We start from the raw sequence: 18,229 nt of genomic DNA, 5'->3' as shown, positions 1-18,229 counted from the left end.
TTCTGGTATTTACATATGAGACGACTATTCTGGTATTTACATATGAGACGACTATTCTGTTATTTTAAGATCTAAGACCGCAAAAACATGTCGCTAATGAGTTGAGAAACAGACACGTCGCATCGGTCCATCATCTCAATGTAAGAGATTGTTTTCTTTTCTTAATCGCACCATTCCTCATAAAAAAATGGCTAATTCATTCAGTTTATACGATGATTATAATACAAATTGTTCTTTTGGTCTGAAGGAAGAGGTTACTCACAGTAGTCACTAAACCGTACAGTGCCTTATACATGTTTACATCCTCGTTTACTGTATATTCACCGCACTGGCAATCATACTTCATCTTCTTATTTTCATATTAAACAGTGGAGGTTCCAGAAACTATTGAATAGGAAAAGGGTGGTGAAATATGATTTACAGGGGCGGATTCAGGCGGGGGGCATGGCGGGCGTGCCCCCCCCTAAAATTTGCAAAGCATGGGTTGTCCTCAGCTTAATAAAGAATATTTCGATAATTTTACCTCAAAAAAATTTAAGTTTGCGCCCCCAACCCCCTAACCTGAAATCCTGGATCCGCCCCTCGTTAAAAAGGGGGATATCAAACCGTTTATTTGCTGATTTTATTATACACAATCTGGAGAGAAGATAGTACCTCATCCTGGACATTTACTCTCCTAATCAGGAAACAAGAGTGCACACGCTGAAATGTCTCGCCTTCTTTACTAACCATTGATATTATGTTGATAGTCCTAAATATAAAGCTTCACTACAACTATCAACCTTACAATCATTCAATACACTAAATATAGTTGACCTATTGCTTAAAGTTTCTAAGAAACAGACTTAACCAAGAAAACTAAACATTGACCAATGAACCATGAAAATGAGGTCAAGGTCAGATGAACTATGCCAGGCAGACATGTACACCTTTCAATCAACCTATGCATTAAATATAGTTGACCTATTGCTTATAGTATCTAAGAAACAAACTTAACCATGAAAACTTAACATTGACAAATGAACCAACAAAATGAGGTCAAGGTCAGATGATACCTGCCAGACAGACATATACAGCTTACAATCCTTCTATACAAAAAATATAGTTGACCTATTGCTTATAGTTTAAGAAAAACAGATCAAAACAAAATAACTTAACACAGAGCAATGAACCGTGAAAATGAAGTCAAGGTCACATAAAGCCTGCGAGACTGACATGTGCATCGTAAAATATTTCCATACACCAAATATAGTTGACCTATTGCATATAGTATTAGAAAAAAAGACCAAAACTCAAAAACTTAACTTTGACCACTGAACCATGAAAATGAGGTCAAGGTCAGATGACACCTGCCAGTTGGACATGTACACCTTACAATCATTCCATACACCAAATATAGTAGACCTATTGCATACAGTATAAGAAAAACAGACCAAAACACAAAAACTTAATTATAACCACTGAACCATGAAAATGAGGTCAAGGTCAAATCACACCTGCTAGTTGGACATGTACACCTTACAATCCTTCCATACACCAAATATACTAGACCTAATGCTTATAGTATCTGAGATATGGACTTGACCACGAAAACATAACCTTGTTCACTGATCCATGAAATGAGGTCGAGGTCAAGTGAAAACTATCTGATGGGCATGAGGACCTTGCAAGGTACGCACATACCAAATATAGTTATCCTATTACTCATAATAAGAGATAAATTAACATTACAAAAAATCTTCACTTTTTTCAAGTAGTCACTGAACCATGAAAATGAGGTCAAGGACAATGGACATGTGACAGATGGAAACTTCGTAACATAAGGCATCTATATGCAAAGTATGAAGCATCCAGGTCTTCCATCTTTTAAAATATAAAGCTTTTAAGAAGTAAATTAACGCCGCCGCCCCCGGATCACTATCCCTATGTCGAGCTTTCTGCGACAAAAGTCACAGGCTCGACAAAAATCAGATGTTAACACTGATATGATAACTTTTCAATTAAAAGTTGCAAGTAAAAAATTGAGTGATTTTTTATATACTTTAGAGTTTGGTTCACTTGTAATTCTCTATTCTTAGTCTAGCGTGTGTAACATAATTTACTTTGATTTATATTGATTTGAAATGATGGATTAAAGTAAATGGGCCAGCAAAACAACAGAAATATATTGGTTTTTAAACCCTATCGAAAATACAACTCAAAAAGGGGGGGTCTACGTCATCACGCAGGGTGTCAGCTTCAAAATTTTGTCGACTGAAGGTAAGATGTTAGTATGTCAGTTATATGAGGGCTAGGGTCATACAGAACAGTCCATCAAAGACCTTATAAACTAGGCTACAAATAGTCCATCACTCATTGTTCTGTCATTTTTGCAACCACTTCGATACTCGTTCTAGGAATTCGGCAAACTTGCAGGATATCGGCAACTGTTTTCATAACAAAATCTCGAACAACAGAAACAGTCTACTTTATCAACAAATTAACAAGTCTCAATTTATTTTTGAACTCGAGAAAATACTTGTAACTCACAAATATCCGTCATTGTGATGGACCATTTGTAGCCTAGTTTATAAGGTCTTAAATGGACTGTATAACCATAGCCCTCGTATAACAGACATAAGAAAACATCTTACCATCAAGTGACAAGATGGTGGTCCGATTTTGATCGCTGACACCCTGCGTGATGACGTATATTATCACCATTAACCTAATTTATCACCAAATCTAATCATTCGTACAAATAAATCATTCTATTAAAAAAATGTATTACATATATTACAATCTTTACAGCTTTCTTTTAAACGCCTTTCGATTTACCTAGAGATCTCGTCGAATCGGATGGAAAATCAGACAGCGAAATTGTATCGAGTAAACGTAGTACTACCTTTGAAGTTGCGATTTGACTCCATACATAAGGATATGTATTAATGCTAATACTATTAGTTAAGGATACTGACTACGTTTATACAAGGGCTATCATTTCATGATTTTGATAGCGTTAATACATATGATATTATTTAGGATTTGAGCAGGTTAATGTCAAGGCTATAAATGGAGGATTTTGGCTACGTTAAAACCAAAGCTTATGTTTGAAAAATTTTAATTACGTTCATACCAGCGTTACAGCTGCGAAATGAGGAGTAAAATGAATTCCCAATACATACTTGACAAGGCGAAACATAAGTTATGGTGTCACAATCAAGTAAATCAAGTATGTACACCAAAGGGAAATATAAGAGAAACAGATCACCAGGCATGTACACAAACATGAAATTGTGAGTGTCTACAAAAACATATAACCTAATTCATTATTTGGAACATGGCAACGTTTCGTTGTTAGTTTGTTAATTTTATATTCATGGGAATCTTTAAAAGGTTTCTAAAAAAAGTCCCCAAAATTTATCAAATAATACCGATTGACGATTAAGTGGAAATGCTTATAGTGTATGTAAACAGCAATTTTTTACTTGGATGTCTCCAAATGTTTATGATCATATTTCCGCATTAGAAAAAAAATTACAACACCAAAGCTACTTTTGTCAGGTTTCACATTGGAAGATCTAGAAGAAAGTGTTACAGATGGTTTGAACTTAATTTATTTCAGATTTATTCTTTAAACATTAGTTACAAAGCTACCATTGGACATCTTTCTCTGTTTTATAATGTTAGTATGGTCAGGTTTTTACTTTGCACTTTAAAGTACTCATTCCAGCAATAAAACTATTCAAAATAAGGTATTAAGCACATGAAAATTGTGTAGTATCATCATTGTAATGAAGACTCTTCCATAGTTATGATACTACTTGATTACTCCAAACCCGATCGTCTTAGAGCAAAGAAAACAAAATCAATGGCTAGTAAAAATTCCTAATGTTTCTCAATTCCATAATATACCCCCAAAAATACAGTTTTAATATTTGAGGATATAAAATTATTGTAAATGTTTTCCAAAATGAATCTGTTTTCTTGAAATAATGTTTAACTGAACTATCTGTTACTACTATAAAACATATTTGAAACCAATCGCTTGGGTATGGGATATATCAGTCATATTTCCCAGACACGTATTATTTTGCCTTATATCATATTGAATTTATCAGAAAAATGTAAAATAACAAAAATACCGAACTCCAAGGGAAATTCAAAACGGAAAGTCCTTTATAAAATGGAAATATCAAAAGCTCAAACACATCAAACAAATAAAAATCAACTGTCATATTCCTGACTTGGTACATACATTTCCTTATGTAGCAAATGGTGTATTAAACCTCATTTAATCAGAAACGCTTTGTCATATATCAGTTAGATTCTCAAAAGCGTCAGTTGATATACCAGTTCCTTTCTAAGATGACTGAGAAGAATCGTAGGGTCATTTATCATTGGCATTTCCTAGAAGCGTGTGAGTCATATTAGTGGCATTTTCCAGAAGCGTGTAGTCATATATAAAGGGCGGTTCATAACCACTATCAAATTGTATAACAAGTATGTTGAGAGTTGTCCTTTTATAGAACATCTGTCACTCAGTCCCACCAAAAAAAGGGGAACATTCCAAGATATTTTTCGAACTTTATATTTCCTGGTTTTAATTATTAATTTTGATCAATTCATAAATATTTTTTTCTGTCCAGTGTATGTGGTAATATGATCTTTATAAAGAAAACTTCTAAAGATCTTGTACGCAATGAACGGGCATGAAAAACAATGGTGAAGGCAATACCAATAGGTATTCGTACAAATACATGTCACATTTACCGACATCCTGACATTGCTTCACCGTTCAAAACATGTATTACAAAACGGCAACAAGAAAACAACAATTAAAATTATCATTAGTATATATACTTTACAGATTAAAGATAGTGATAGCGATTTAAATAACACGAACTAATTCATTGAAGTTCAAATTTGTTAATATGTATTGAGATAGTGACGAATCATTAATACAGTGTCATTATGTATTGTAATTATTCATTTAATTTGTAAAAGATTAAGCAGCAGAAAGATTTTTTAAAGATAAAAGAAGTCTGACTTTATTAAGTAACAACTAATCATAATTAAGACATGGAAATGGATACTAGAAAAATGGTAACTTTCTTCATCTTCGGGATACTTCTGGTCATAAATATTGATATATCCGAGGCAGGTTAGTAGCGTACCTCTTTTAAATGTCAGATCTAATGTTTAATGGTTTGTTCATCTTACTTTGAACAGATCCGGAATTTTTCAGCGAGTATTAAATATTTATTTGAAATAAAAATAATAACAGCATTATTCGGCGTTTCATTATGCAAGGACATTTATCACGGGTGTGATTCGGTATATCGAGAAAAATGATTGTGAAAGAATACCTAACGGTGGTCAAGTATTGCGATTGGATCGTGAAAGCTCTGGTATAGGGTTGTGAATGAAATTTTATCGAGAAGACATTTGCAAGGTCAATTGCTAATCTGATTTAATGAATTATACGGAAAATTTACTTATAAATAAAACTGTCTGTCAAAATGGTTCAACATTATGATCAGTATCTGAGAAAAATCAAGGTTTAAAAGTACATCATTTTTACAAAACTACAAAAGGCAGATTGCTCTTCAACATTTCAATGACATTAAATATGTAAACAAAGAAGACTTTTATGATAATTCGAATAACTAAACAACTTTTCTGTGTAAAATTTCATTCATTTTAATGATTCAAATGGTTCATAACGTTAATTTGTGTTAGCTTAATCAGAAATTTTGCAAAAAAATGAAATATTTACAAAAAATTGATTTTTCGGATCGTGAAAAGGATCGTGAAAGATCTGAAGCTACGAAAACGTTCAAATCATTATTCAATTATAGGATAATTTATATTTTTAATTCGTTTAACAAAAACTGGATTTGCATGACTCATCCCGGTGAATAGGCCTTTAATCGTTCAATGCCATTGGATCTTATTATCTTACTATGTATAATACCCCAACGACTAGGTACCTTATAGCAATAACACTCTATTTGTCCGTTCTTCATAAGTTTTGATTTCTTATACAAATTTAAGATTGAGAATAGAACTTAATCGGCTAAATTACAGTTTAAGCTGGGCATCATGCACAATCGAGGTATGTTGATTGGTAATTTCCAAACTAAGTTGTCTACAATGACGTATAGCTATTGTGAACAGACTGATCAAACAATCAAGTAAAACGTTATCTTGGTACCTTTTTAGTTATGTTAGCGCAGCCACGAAATAAACAATAAATAAGCAAATATTGCCATACTATGTACGCACGAACGACACTCCATATAACTGAAAGTAACAACCCTTACAAAAAAAGGCGAACATATGCCTATATTTCCAGAGCGGATGCATTAAGCATTATAGATACATATATAATTTTACTTTACGACAATTTACGCTCCTGAAGATCCTTTTATCGTGTAAATCTTCTTATCTAAATACGTTTTTAGTTATTTTAATAACTTTTAAGAAAGAGTGTTGAAATAAAAAAAAAGTGAAACAAATGAAAGCAGTAATGTTCGTTCTTATTAAAATAATTACACGATTCAACTACATGTAGTTGCAAGTATATCAATTGGTAAAAACAAATTGTTTTCTGTTCTTAAGTCTGGTCCGGCGCGGGACGTTTGCGTGGTTTAGAAATAAAACATTTCGGTCTTCACAAATTGAAACAAAGTTAGATAAACTATGATGGTACAGTTCCTCTGACTATTCATGCAACAGAATGGACACACGAGGAATATAGTTTCCAATTTTGAATCCACTAATTATAAAGCTAATTGAAGAATTCGGTCAAAACTTAAATGTTCTAGTCCTAATAGTATCTTTTGTCGTGAATTTCTGTATAGAGTTTCCCGTGTGAAACTGATATATCAAAATATATAATAGGACCATTATTTCTATTTTACTAGATTTATTTAAAGTCAGTTCCTTTAGTGATATTTTTGCAGTAGAATTGGAGAATTGTTGATTATATAAAAAAAAAAATATCATCAAGGTAACGGTTAGTGTTATTAAAAATTTTAATCAAATGGAAGAAGAAGAGGGGCGAAAGATACCAGAGGGACATTCAAACTCATATGTCGAAAATAAACAGACAACGCCATGGCTAAAAAAAGAAAAAGACCAATAGTACACAAAACACAACATAGAAAACTTATTTAGATGGATCTTTACTAAGTGTGGCCATGAACTGTATTCAGAGCAATACAGGAACAAGTCTGCTATTGGAGGAGTGTGATCAATACCCATAGGAATACCTACAACCTACAAATAATTTATCAAAAGACCATTTAATTAAATAAGATATTTTTTTTTTTTAACAAGATTGTATGGAAGTGAAGTGTAGAGAGTCGAACATTCATAACTGTCAACCGAATTGAAAGGTCCATCAAAATCACGTAATGTATCTAAAACATCCAAACAGTTTTTTTACACTCCTCATTATGTGCTTATGTTTTATTACAAAAGTTAATTAAAAGTTTTTTTTTGTTGTAGTAAGAGAAAGTCGTAAAGGGACAGAAATATTAGCCGAGATGAAACGATATTTGACAAACAAAAAATGAACATGCATGGCAACACCACGAATATCATATGGTCGTCCCATTACATAGTAGGGACCTTCAAATGTTCAGATAGGGTATTATGCTGAGATGTGGTGATGGTATGATTGTTGACTGTTTGACTCTCTTGAATTTAGAAGAATTTATAATATCATTCTTAAGATCTTCTGTGATTGTATTTACGTCATACCCATAACCACATTGTCGGCGTCTATGTCCGTCGGGTAGAACACAAAACGCTTTCACAGTACATAAAGTGTGTTCCTTATTCTGAGATGGGCGTATTATCAATCCTTTTATTTATTTCTAAAAGGTCTTCGTTTATCCTTTCACCTTTTTTTCTCCTATTCTTAGCGTCTCCGTCCAGTGAATTTAATGCAGAAAATGTTACCCCCTTACGTTTTGTTAATCATGGTACCTGTTTTTTTGTTCATCGTGTCCAAATCAAACATTCCAGAAATATATGCTACTAGGTATTCAATATTTTTCTATTCACTTTACACTAGGGCTTTCTCCGTTAACTAATAATGCTGACAAATTTTGTCACTGGACATAACAACAAACAATATAAATAAGAACAAGATGTGGTATGAGTGCCAATGAGGCAACTCTCAATCCAAGTCACAATGTATAAAAAAAGTTAACAATTATAGGTCACAGTACGGCCTTCAACACGAAGCCTTGGCTCATACCGAACAACAAGCTATAAAGGGCCCCAAAATGACTAGTGTAAAACAATTCAAACAGGAAAACCAACGGTTTAATCTAGATAAAAAACGAGAAACGAGAAACACCTATGAACCACACCAACAAACGACAACCATTGAACAACAGGCTCCTGACTTAGGACAGGTGCTTAAAAATGCAGCGGGTTTAAACGTTTTAACAGGCGCAAACCTTCACCCTAACCTGAGACAATAGTGTAACATTACAACATAAAAATACACACTATAAAATATCAATTGAAATGGCTTAACTCAACCAAAAAGACATTTAAACACAAACAAGTAAACATGCACTGAACGAATAAGTTTGATCTATGACACAATAAAAATACAATATTAAAATGTAGGTGCCTATATAACATAGACGTTACAGGTAGTAATAAATAAGATGTAGGAAGAGTGTCAATAAGACAACTCTTACCTGGGACAAAATGACGGCAAATAAAACAACGTACACAGGTAAATTTAAATATGATAATTTTGTTGTTAGGAGTACGGAAGTAAACATTTTTTACAAAATTAATAAATTTGTCGATGTTTCTCCTATTGTTTGGAAAGGAGGGAATGTATGCCTACACAATTTTTTTTAAATATTTCCTTTTTTAACAACTCCACTGACAGTATACGTCCTATTGGCTTTGAAAGAAGGCAACATGGATAGTTTACATGTACATAGAACAGATCGTGTATCTACCTCTCAAATACATTCGGGTATGGAACACTATTCAATAGCACAAAATATGCTCTCGGGTCAGAACTTCATTGAAAAAAATCTCTCAACAAGTTTATTTGCATGCATCTGAAATACAAATCTCTACTGAAAACAACTGTTGCACTGTACGCATTATCTAAACATAAAAAACGTTTTGTACAGTATATAAGCTCACTAGTATTAAACTGACATATCTAAATCATGAAAGTGCAGTTGTTTTTCATTGGACAGTGTTTAACCTTGAACAAGTGTCATCGCCGTTAATATTACAATCATATATAAAGCTGTACTTGTCGTTCATTAAATACGTTAATTTGTAAATAGCGTGCTTTATAGCATAGACAATCTTTGGGTACCACCAAGGTATGGGGTTGATATGGGCATTGAAATCAAATATATACTACAGAATGGACTTTGACACAACGAGATAACTACGCGTGAAATAAAGTATGGGTGGAGTGATATAATCGTGGGAATTAGCTAACGAGCACATGTCCCATAACTTAAAACAATAATTAGGAACATACATCTAATGCGCGTTTACTGAATGAGCACTACATACGAGAAAAAAACTATAAAACAGGATTTCAATTATGATAAATGATATTTTCTGTCTTATAACAAATTTGAATTGGTCTGATACTTTCCTGCAATCATCAAATTTATTTCAAAATTAAAGATAATATAGTTCTATCATATAAAACGTATTTATACTAAATTTAAAAGAAAATCGAAATGAACAAATAAATTATGACAATGCTTTTGATTCAATCATTTTGTTTCAGGATGTGCTCCGATGAGATATGACATTGCATTTTATTTCGTTAATCCAATAGAAATTTCAAAAGAACAAAGGATAAAGCAGATGGAATTTGCGAAGACAGTTGTCGCATCATTTAGTGTTGGGTACATGCAAACTCGTTTTTCTTGTCATGTGTATGGGAGTGAGGCGAATGAACTTTTTAATTTTATTTCTAAAACTACTGTTGAAGGTATAGATACTGCTCTGAACACGTTTCCTGATGAAACAAGTTCCGGTAGTGTAGAAACAATAAAGAACTTGAAATATATATGGACAACCATATTTACAGAAGCAAATGGTGATAGAGCAGAAATACCAAATTACTGTCTTATGATAGCAATAGGTGAAAATAATGATACATTCACCTTAGCAGGAAATGAAAAACCGGATACTATTGATCTTAGGATATATGATGCCCAAGATGCTTACCCTGAATACAGCAGGTACTACTCTGATAACCAACTTAAACAGACAGTCGTCGATGCAACTAAATACACAAAAATAGGTTCTTTGGACGATTTGTTATCAGAAGCAACAGCTTTTACAGATACCTTCACATGCGATTATTGTAAGCATACTTATATCCAATCTGATTAAGATACATATCATGTGTCCAAGCTTTGATTACAAGGATCCGAAAACGCTCCATGTTACTTTCTATTTAAAAGATCATTCGGGATTCTCTGGTTTCGTCGGATTAATACACACCTCAAAAATTTGAAGGCTGAAATTTCATTGGCTGGTATAATAATTACCAAAACAGAAAGTAAAACTGTCAGTTCCTTGTAAGCAAAGATTGAACACGGGATATTTATTTTAAACAGATTGACTTCTATCAAAAGTATCAAACAGATAATTTAAGTCGTTTCTGTTCGTTTCGTCAATAATTTAATTGAATAGGATTTTCGACATTTTAGCCTTCATGGTGTAGAAGTTGATCACCATTTATTACCTACTACAGAATAAGTAAAAAGATTTTTAACTTTTCTTTTATAATACTCAATTTTCTATAAAGAAACAGAGGCGGCCGACTTTACACAAAACTCATAATATTTGTTTAGGCACAAAAGTTAGTTCATGTGCACATAAATTATTTATTCATGCAAGTCGATATTAAAATGTCTAGTGTTTTCATCCATCTGAAGGTATGCAAAAAGTATATATATATTTAATTACTCCAAGAATGTTTTGCAACATTTCCATTGAGATAAACGGGGGTCAAACTTTAAAGGCAATTATCTATGTAGAAAATACTCAAAATGATCAGAAATTAGCCGCAAGGATGTTGAACTGATTAAAGAAGAAAACAGTTGTGAAAAAACAAATGGGGGGGGGGGGGGGGGGGGGGGGGGGGGTTAACAAAAATTCCCCTCCCAATTTTTTTATTTTTTTTTTGCAAGGGAAATGTTTGTTTCTGTTCATATGTAATCAAGTATGCCATCAGATTCACCCTTTGTCAATTTTGTGCATTATATGCTATATGAATTAGATAATGTGCACCAAATTATTACTCGTTTGGGAATAGTGTGGATGTCTGAAATTGGAGAAACATAACTGTAATACTTTAGAATACACAAATGATTGAATATTAAGAAACCACAAACTTTAAAGATAAATGCAGATTTGGTTTAACTTTATTTTCAGTCAGAAGTTGTGTTGCTCAACCTTTTTTAAGTAGTTTATATATATATATATATATATAATTCGTCTAAACAACAGCCCAACAGTGTTAGATCTGTAAATTTGAGGAAGCAAATATTTTGTTCTTCCCTGGCCGGGATTCGAACTCATGCTACTGAGATATCGTGGCACCAAATGGCCTTGCAATATGCCCGACGCGCTGGACCACTTGATCACCTAGGCTCTATAATAATAAAGCTTTCGGTGGCCGGGTGTTACCTTTCCTCGTCAGTTTTTATCTAGCGTCGTAACAAATTGGGGGGGTTAAACAAAAATGCCACTCCCAATTTTTTTTTTTGCAAGAGAAATGTTAGTTTCTGCTCATATGTAATCAAGTATGCCATCAGATTCACCCTTTGTCAATTTTGTGCATTTTATGCTATATGAATTGAATAATGTGCACCAAATTGTTACACGTTTGGGAAAAGTGTGGATGTCTGAAATTGGACAAGCATAACTGTAAGACTTTAGAATACACAAATGATTGAGTATTAAGAAACCACAAACTTTAAAGATAAATGCAGATTTGGTTTAACTGTATTTTCAGTCAGAAGTTGTGTTGCTCAACCTTTTTTAAGTAGTTTATATATATATATATATATATATATATATAATTCGTCTAAACAACAGCCCAACAGTGTTAGATCTGTAAATTTGCGGAAGCAAATATTTTGTTCTTCCCTGGCCGGGATTCGAACTCATGCTACTGAGATATCGTGGCACCAAATCGCCTTGCACTATGCCCGACGCGCTATACCACTCGACCACCTAGGCTCTATAATAATAAAGCTTTCGGTGGTCGGGTGTTACCTTTCCTCGTCAGTTTTTATCTAGCGTCGTAACACAGTTCATGATATATAAGGCATGAAGATGAAATTGTTACAGATCAGCTGAATAATCTATTGTAAAGGATCTTACAAATTAATGTAAGATGCAGTCACAGAAATAATTATATTATAAGTACGTCTGAACCAGTGACGACTCTACAACATATTTTATCCATCGGATCACCAGCAGTGATGGTGATACATGGCTGAAAATACATTCTGTATATATAATTCGTCTAAACAACGGCCCAACAATGTTAGATCTGTAAATTTGCGGAAGCAAATTTTTTGTTCTTCCCTGGCCGGGATTCGAACTCATGCTTCTGAGATATCGTGGCATCAAATCGCCTTGCACTATGCATGACGCGCTTTTTTTTTTTATCTTGATAAAATTTATTGCACAAATCATTATTATCTTCTACATCAATTTACAACATATTTATGAAAAACATCAAGTCCCTATACTATCATGCTACCTCACACTAATCTTTCATGCAGCTCAATCATTCAATTTATATTAGAAACCTACGCAGAATACAAAATGAAACATAAAATCAACTGATAATTGTCTTTGTTTTCAGTAAATAAAGTGACGAAAAGCGAAACGAAATAATCAAATGTTCGTACGGGGCTGGATTCCATTCCACCATGCGAATTCACGATCAGAAACGTTGATATTCATCAATATAAAACAATGTTTATGAGAAAACAGTCATAAAAAATTCCGCAGGCAAAAAAAAAACTAGCATACACTCAATCTTACAAATACATACGCGCATGCTCACAAAAATTATATTTACCAACAAATTATTTACAACAATTTTTTATTTTTAGCATAGTCTATCATTTGAAGTATTGCCTGTTCAATTTCAGCATTCATATACTGCGTTTCACGAACATCACTGAAGTCTTGTGTCAATACTGTATTGAACTTTTTGTAATATCGGTCACTGCTAGTTAGTTCTTCGTATGTGTTTTGGTCCATATCAAAAATAATTAGTCTACCCGTATTTTCAATTTTGCATATCAGTTGACCAATTCTATTCCTACTTTTTTTCAGGACAAATTTGGAAATCAAATCACATTTTCCATCATCACTTGCATCATGTACGATTTTTATATCAGAATCGTCTGTTTCACTTTCTTCAGTTCTTTTATTTGAATTGTTAATTTCTTTCGTTTTAACACAAATATTTGTAGCCGGCGATTTGACACATGTTCTATCTTTCGCTTTACGGAACTTAAAAGTAGAAAAGAAATCAGAATCATCATCCAATTTCCAATATTCTTTGGCTACTTTAATTTCTTCAATATTGTCCACTGAACATGCGTTTTTAGCTTTATTTAGATCTTTGTTATTGTTTACACATTCCGATAAGTCAGACGATTTACCTGTATTGTATACACACAAATCAATATTTACATTCTCAGCTGATTGAATTTCACCTGTTAACGTTGTTGGGGTGCCATGCATGACGCGCTAGACCACTCGACCACCTAGGCTCTATAATAATAAAGCTTTCGGTGGCCGGGTGTTACCTTTCCTCGTCAGTTTTTATCTAGCGTCGTAACACAGTACATGATATATTAGGCATGAAGATGAAACTGTTAATGATCAGCTGAATAATCTATTGTAAAGGATCTTACATATATTAGAGGAGGGGATAAGGCGTCTGCGCAATGCTAGGCGGTGTTGTCGTAGAAGTGAGAATTAAAAAGTGCAGGTTCCAGCCCCGCTGGGGGAGGAAGTAAAGAATCAGATCTACTCTTACATCGTTAGGTTGATTTTCTATGCACTTTATATATATATACTGTTTTGCATGCACACGTATAAAAATTGCGGTTTTTATCCAACGCCATCATAGGTTTGAATGTTGTTTTCAGTTTAGACTTGTTTATATTTTTTCGTTTGGGCTTGTATTATATTTTCCTTCGGACGATTTCAACTTCCTATTTATCAATTTCCAATTTCTCAGCAGTAACATACCCTCTGCCCCTTCGTATGCTGTTTACATATCTCAATTGATACGTTATTCTCGTGCTTGTTCACACTATACGGACTTCATATACAGGAGTGTGCTCCTTACACAGAAACTGCTCCAACAAAGTTATGAGGAGGACAGATTAAAAATGACACTCCGTAAATTTTACGGACACCATCACGAATTGGTTAGTCCATACGATGTGTCTTTGTCCAAACTAACTAAGGACATTTTTACCACGTGTTAGATTGTGGTTTGTCATTACGTCGTCTGATCTTTTAATTACCGAACGTGACTTATTCCCGATTGTGACTGTTTTGCTGAGTGTGAAACCGCATTGCTATAAGACGTGTTACGGTACCTTTCTATCCCAAATTCATGTATTTAATTTTTATGTTATATTTGTTATTCTCGTCGGATTTTGTCAAATGTCTTAACGTCTTTTTCTGTTATATTCGTGTGTTATGGTAAAGATAATTAATCACCCCCTTCATTTATTAAATTTTAGTTTGGTTCAACGAAATTTATACGATATATTTGGTTTACAGTTTGATTCAGAAGAAACACCGACATAGCTAGATAATACAATTAATTATCTAATTACTACCACAATTTGATATTAATAAGTATTGTAATTTTCATTGTTGTTGGTAAATGTAGTGTCAGTGTTGCAAATCTAATCTTGAGTCAATCCTGATCCTATCTTATTTTTGGGAAATATTTTGGCAAATTTAGATGTGACGTCACTTTGTGTGTTTTTTTGGAGTGTCAGATGTGACGTCACTTTGTGCGTTTATGCTTTTGCTGACTCGGCTGTGTATTTTTATGTGTTGGATTGAGTTGTTTTATGTAATGTATCCGTTTTTGTTCTGTAGTTGGTCCCCACTTCGGTTTTATCATGTATATCTGTTATATAGTCATTTTATAAAATTTACTGTTTGCAAAATTATAAATTATTCTAAATAATAAGGATGTTCTTGTCCCAGGCAGAAAACCCTGGCCGTGTTAGGCGCAACTTTTTGGAAGTTTTGGTCCTCGGTGCTCTTCGTCTTTGTATTTGTTTTGGCTTTCAAGCTTTTTTCATCTGAGCGTCACTGGATGTTCTTGTGTGGACGAGACGCACGTCTGGCGTATTGAATTTTAAGCCTAGTACCTTTTGTTAGCTATTATTCGTGTGTTTCTTTGTCATAAATGTTCTCCCATTTATTTGTATTGTGGTCCTGTCATGTGATGTTGTCGTTTTGGTGTTGTGTTTGACGTTGCCATTAAAGCGGGAGGTTTGGCATGCCACAAAACCAGGTTCAACCCACCATTTTTTTCTTAAAATGTCCTGTACCAAGTCAGGAAAATGGCAATTGTTATATTATAGTTCGTTTCTGTATGTGTTACATTTTTAATGTTGTGTTTTTGTTGTGTCGTTGTTCTCCTCTTATATTTGATGCGTTTCCCTCAGTTTTAGTTTGTAACCCGGATTTGTTTTTATCTCTATCGATTTATGAGTTTCGAACAGCGGTATACTACTGTTGCCTTTATTCATATGATCCGTTCATCCTATTTCTAATATTTCGACTCTTCAAAATTCAAGAGTCTATCCTAAATTGAGGTAAATTATATGGCCTTCCTTATACCGTTTCGATCCCTAACATCACTGAAGAGACATTAATTGTCGAAATCCGGATATGGTGTACTAATTTTTGCACCTTTTGTTTGCGGTATACCATCTTTTCCGCAAGTTTATTGTTTTCTGTTTGGTATTAATAAGTGTGGGGGTGATAAGATTACCGATGAGTGTGCAAGTTTAATCTGATGTTTAATTTTGCTTCTGTTTCATCAACATATTGCAGGTTTTAAGTTCCAGAAGTAAGAACATATTAAATACTATAATCCCGTGTTACAGTGATATTGTATCGCTGCTTGTTTTCTGTGCTGACGAAAGTGAGTTAATGTGTTGGCTGGTTAATAACAATAACAATTAATAATTCCACATGGTTTGTGATTCCCGATTTCCGAGATCTCTTTGTTTTTTCCACTTTACTAGTATTTCTTTGAGATGTTTGGGTCTGCGGTAAGCCATAACGGGCGATGGTGAAAAACAATCTCTTGTAAGGAAGGGCTTGAGGACAATGGTCACATTGGGATGAAAGGTGACAACTAAGAACAACAAAAGCAATTGTATGTATACGAGTCGCCTTATCTTTGTATGATCTTTATGTCTTTCCCGAAAGCCTCACTGATTTTTGTTGATTTTGTATCATCTTGATTTAAGTCTTCTTAGTTGTCCCTATTGGTAAAAATCAGAAAGTGTAATACATCTATTGAACAATATCCTTCGGATGTTCATCCGACAGATCGAGGTCACAATATGATATAAGAACAGTAAGACGAATGTGATCCGAAATTCTATTCATACCAATAAATGCATCAAAAAAGGCATTTCCTTTATATATTTAATCAATAAACTATTTCTACAACTTGTTTCAACTCTTACGAGAGTAACCTCATTTATTCATTTTTTATTTTCAACATCTTTCGAGATAATTATTGGTTAACTTTTACGAGATAGTCCTGGATTTTTTAGCTAACGTTACATTTTAGTAGAACAAAAGCACTAGAAACAGGGTACACAATAGCGCAGAAGTAACATAAAACATTGGGAACTTGTGTGTTGTGTAATTGTTGTCCCGTTTGTCTATGTAATTTTTGTGACAACCACTAGCGGAAATTACATCAATCAGACTTCACGAAACACAAGTAAAGCTTTTTTTTTATCTTAAAATATTGTCCACCTTTTTGTATATATAGACACTGCAATTTGGTCTCCAATTTTTTTAACCATCTGAGTAAAGTTTGTTGAAGAATTTTGGTTACGGTAAATATCTTCTTCGAATCTTTCGGTATTTTTTATCATTATTTTGATTAGTGTATCATTACCTAGCACATCTTCTTTCGAATATCTTGATTAAAGCAGGTAAGTTCTAGGATAATATGTGAAAACGTGTGGTAGGATATTTTTTTAGGTTTTATTTTTCGCTCTTCTCATTTCCTGAATATATTGTTTTTGTTATTTCTATTCCGTTCTTAACTAATTACAGAGGGTCTGTTTTTGCAAAGAGAGTCTTTTTTTAATCCTAAAATCTTAATCTTTAAGGAATGTGTCACTGGATTCGATTCTATTATACGTATTAGTTTTGCGAGGTAAAAAATAAGTATTCGTATAACATATGTCATCCTTGCGTCCAGAGCAATCAAATATCAATAACTGAATTTTAAATCAATAATTTTAAAGACAAAGATTTTGAATTAAAATCAATTATTTAAAAGACAACGATTTAAGATTTAAAAAACAATTATAACAGAACATTCTGTATATTACAATAATTTAATTTTGGATGTAACACGTCTTCTGATTGGCTGACGTTGTTTTGTTTATCAGCTCATAGACATAATTTTGTCATGTGACCGTGACGTCATCAACGTTTTTTCATGGTTTACTCCAGTTTAAAATGGAATTTAGAATTAAATTATAAGAAATGACTGTAATATTTTTTCTGTCTATTCGAAATAACATAAAAAATGTGGTGCACACTTTAAAATAACACGCTACGCTGGTTATTCAGTGTGCACCACATTTTTGATGTTATTTCTTCATAGACAGGAAAAATATTACAGTCATTCCTTAAATTAAATAACGCATTGCTGACGGGGTTATGGTTAACAATGTACTGCATCACCCTCTCAGCTATATGTTATTGTTCGAGTTCGTTAACTAAGGATAAATGTCGGTTCCTAGTTTTCCATTGACTTTCATAATAAGAATATTAAAAAAACGGAAGTTGGTGTGGACATTGTCACAAGAATTTTTTTTATGAATGTTATTTATCAACTTATGAATATGTACAAGTCCACTGTGTATCATCGCCACCGGAAATTGGGTACCACCGA

At 33.3% G+C, this 18,229-nt stretch overlaps 1 protein-coding gene across 2 annotated transcripts in view; it reads left to right on the top strand.

The window, feature by feature from the left end:
• Positions 1 to 5,001: 5,001 nt before the first annotated feature.
• LOC127707895 (uncharacterized) overlaps positions 5,002 to 18,229 on the top strand; it is a 30,400-nt gene continuing 17,172 nt past the window's right edge. Inside the window, exons 1-3 of one of the 2 annotated variants that reach the window (XM_052212653.1) lie at positions 5,059 to 5,143; positions 7,324 to 7,397; positions 9,782 to 10,366. In XM_052212653.1, the coding sequence (XP_052068613.1) occupies positions 9,793 to 10,366 (574 nt within the window). In that variant the 5' untranslated portion in view covers positions 5,059 to 5,143; positions 7,324 to 7,397; positions 9,782 to 9,792. Of the gene's footprint in view, positions 5,144 to 7,323; positions 7,398 to 9,781; positions 10,367 to 18,229 lie in introns of both variants that reach the window. The other variant, XM_052212652.1, reaches the window with a different exon arrangement.

The sequence above is a fragment of the Mytilus californianus genome, unplaced genomic scaffold (assembly GCF_021869535.1).
Source record: "Mytilus californianus isolate M0D057914Y unplaced genomic scaffold, xbMytCali1.0.p SCAF_7, whole genome shotgun sequence".
In the NCBI taxonomy this organism is placed as follows: Eukaryota; Metazoa; Mollusca; class Bivalvia; order Mytilida; family Mytilidae; genus Mytilus; species Mytilus californianus.
This window is presented reverse-complemented; position numbering and strand designations above follow the sequence as displayed.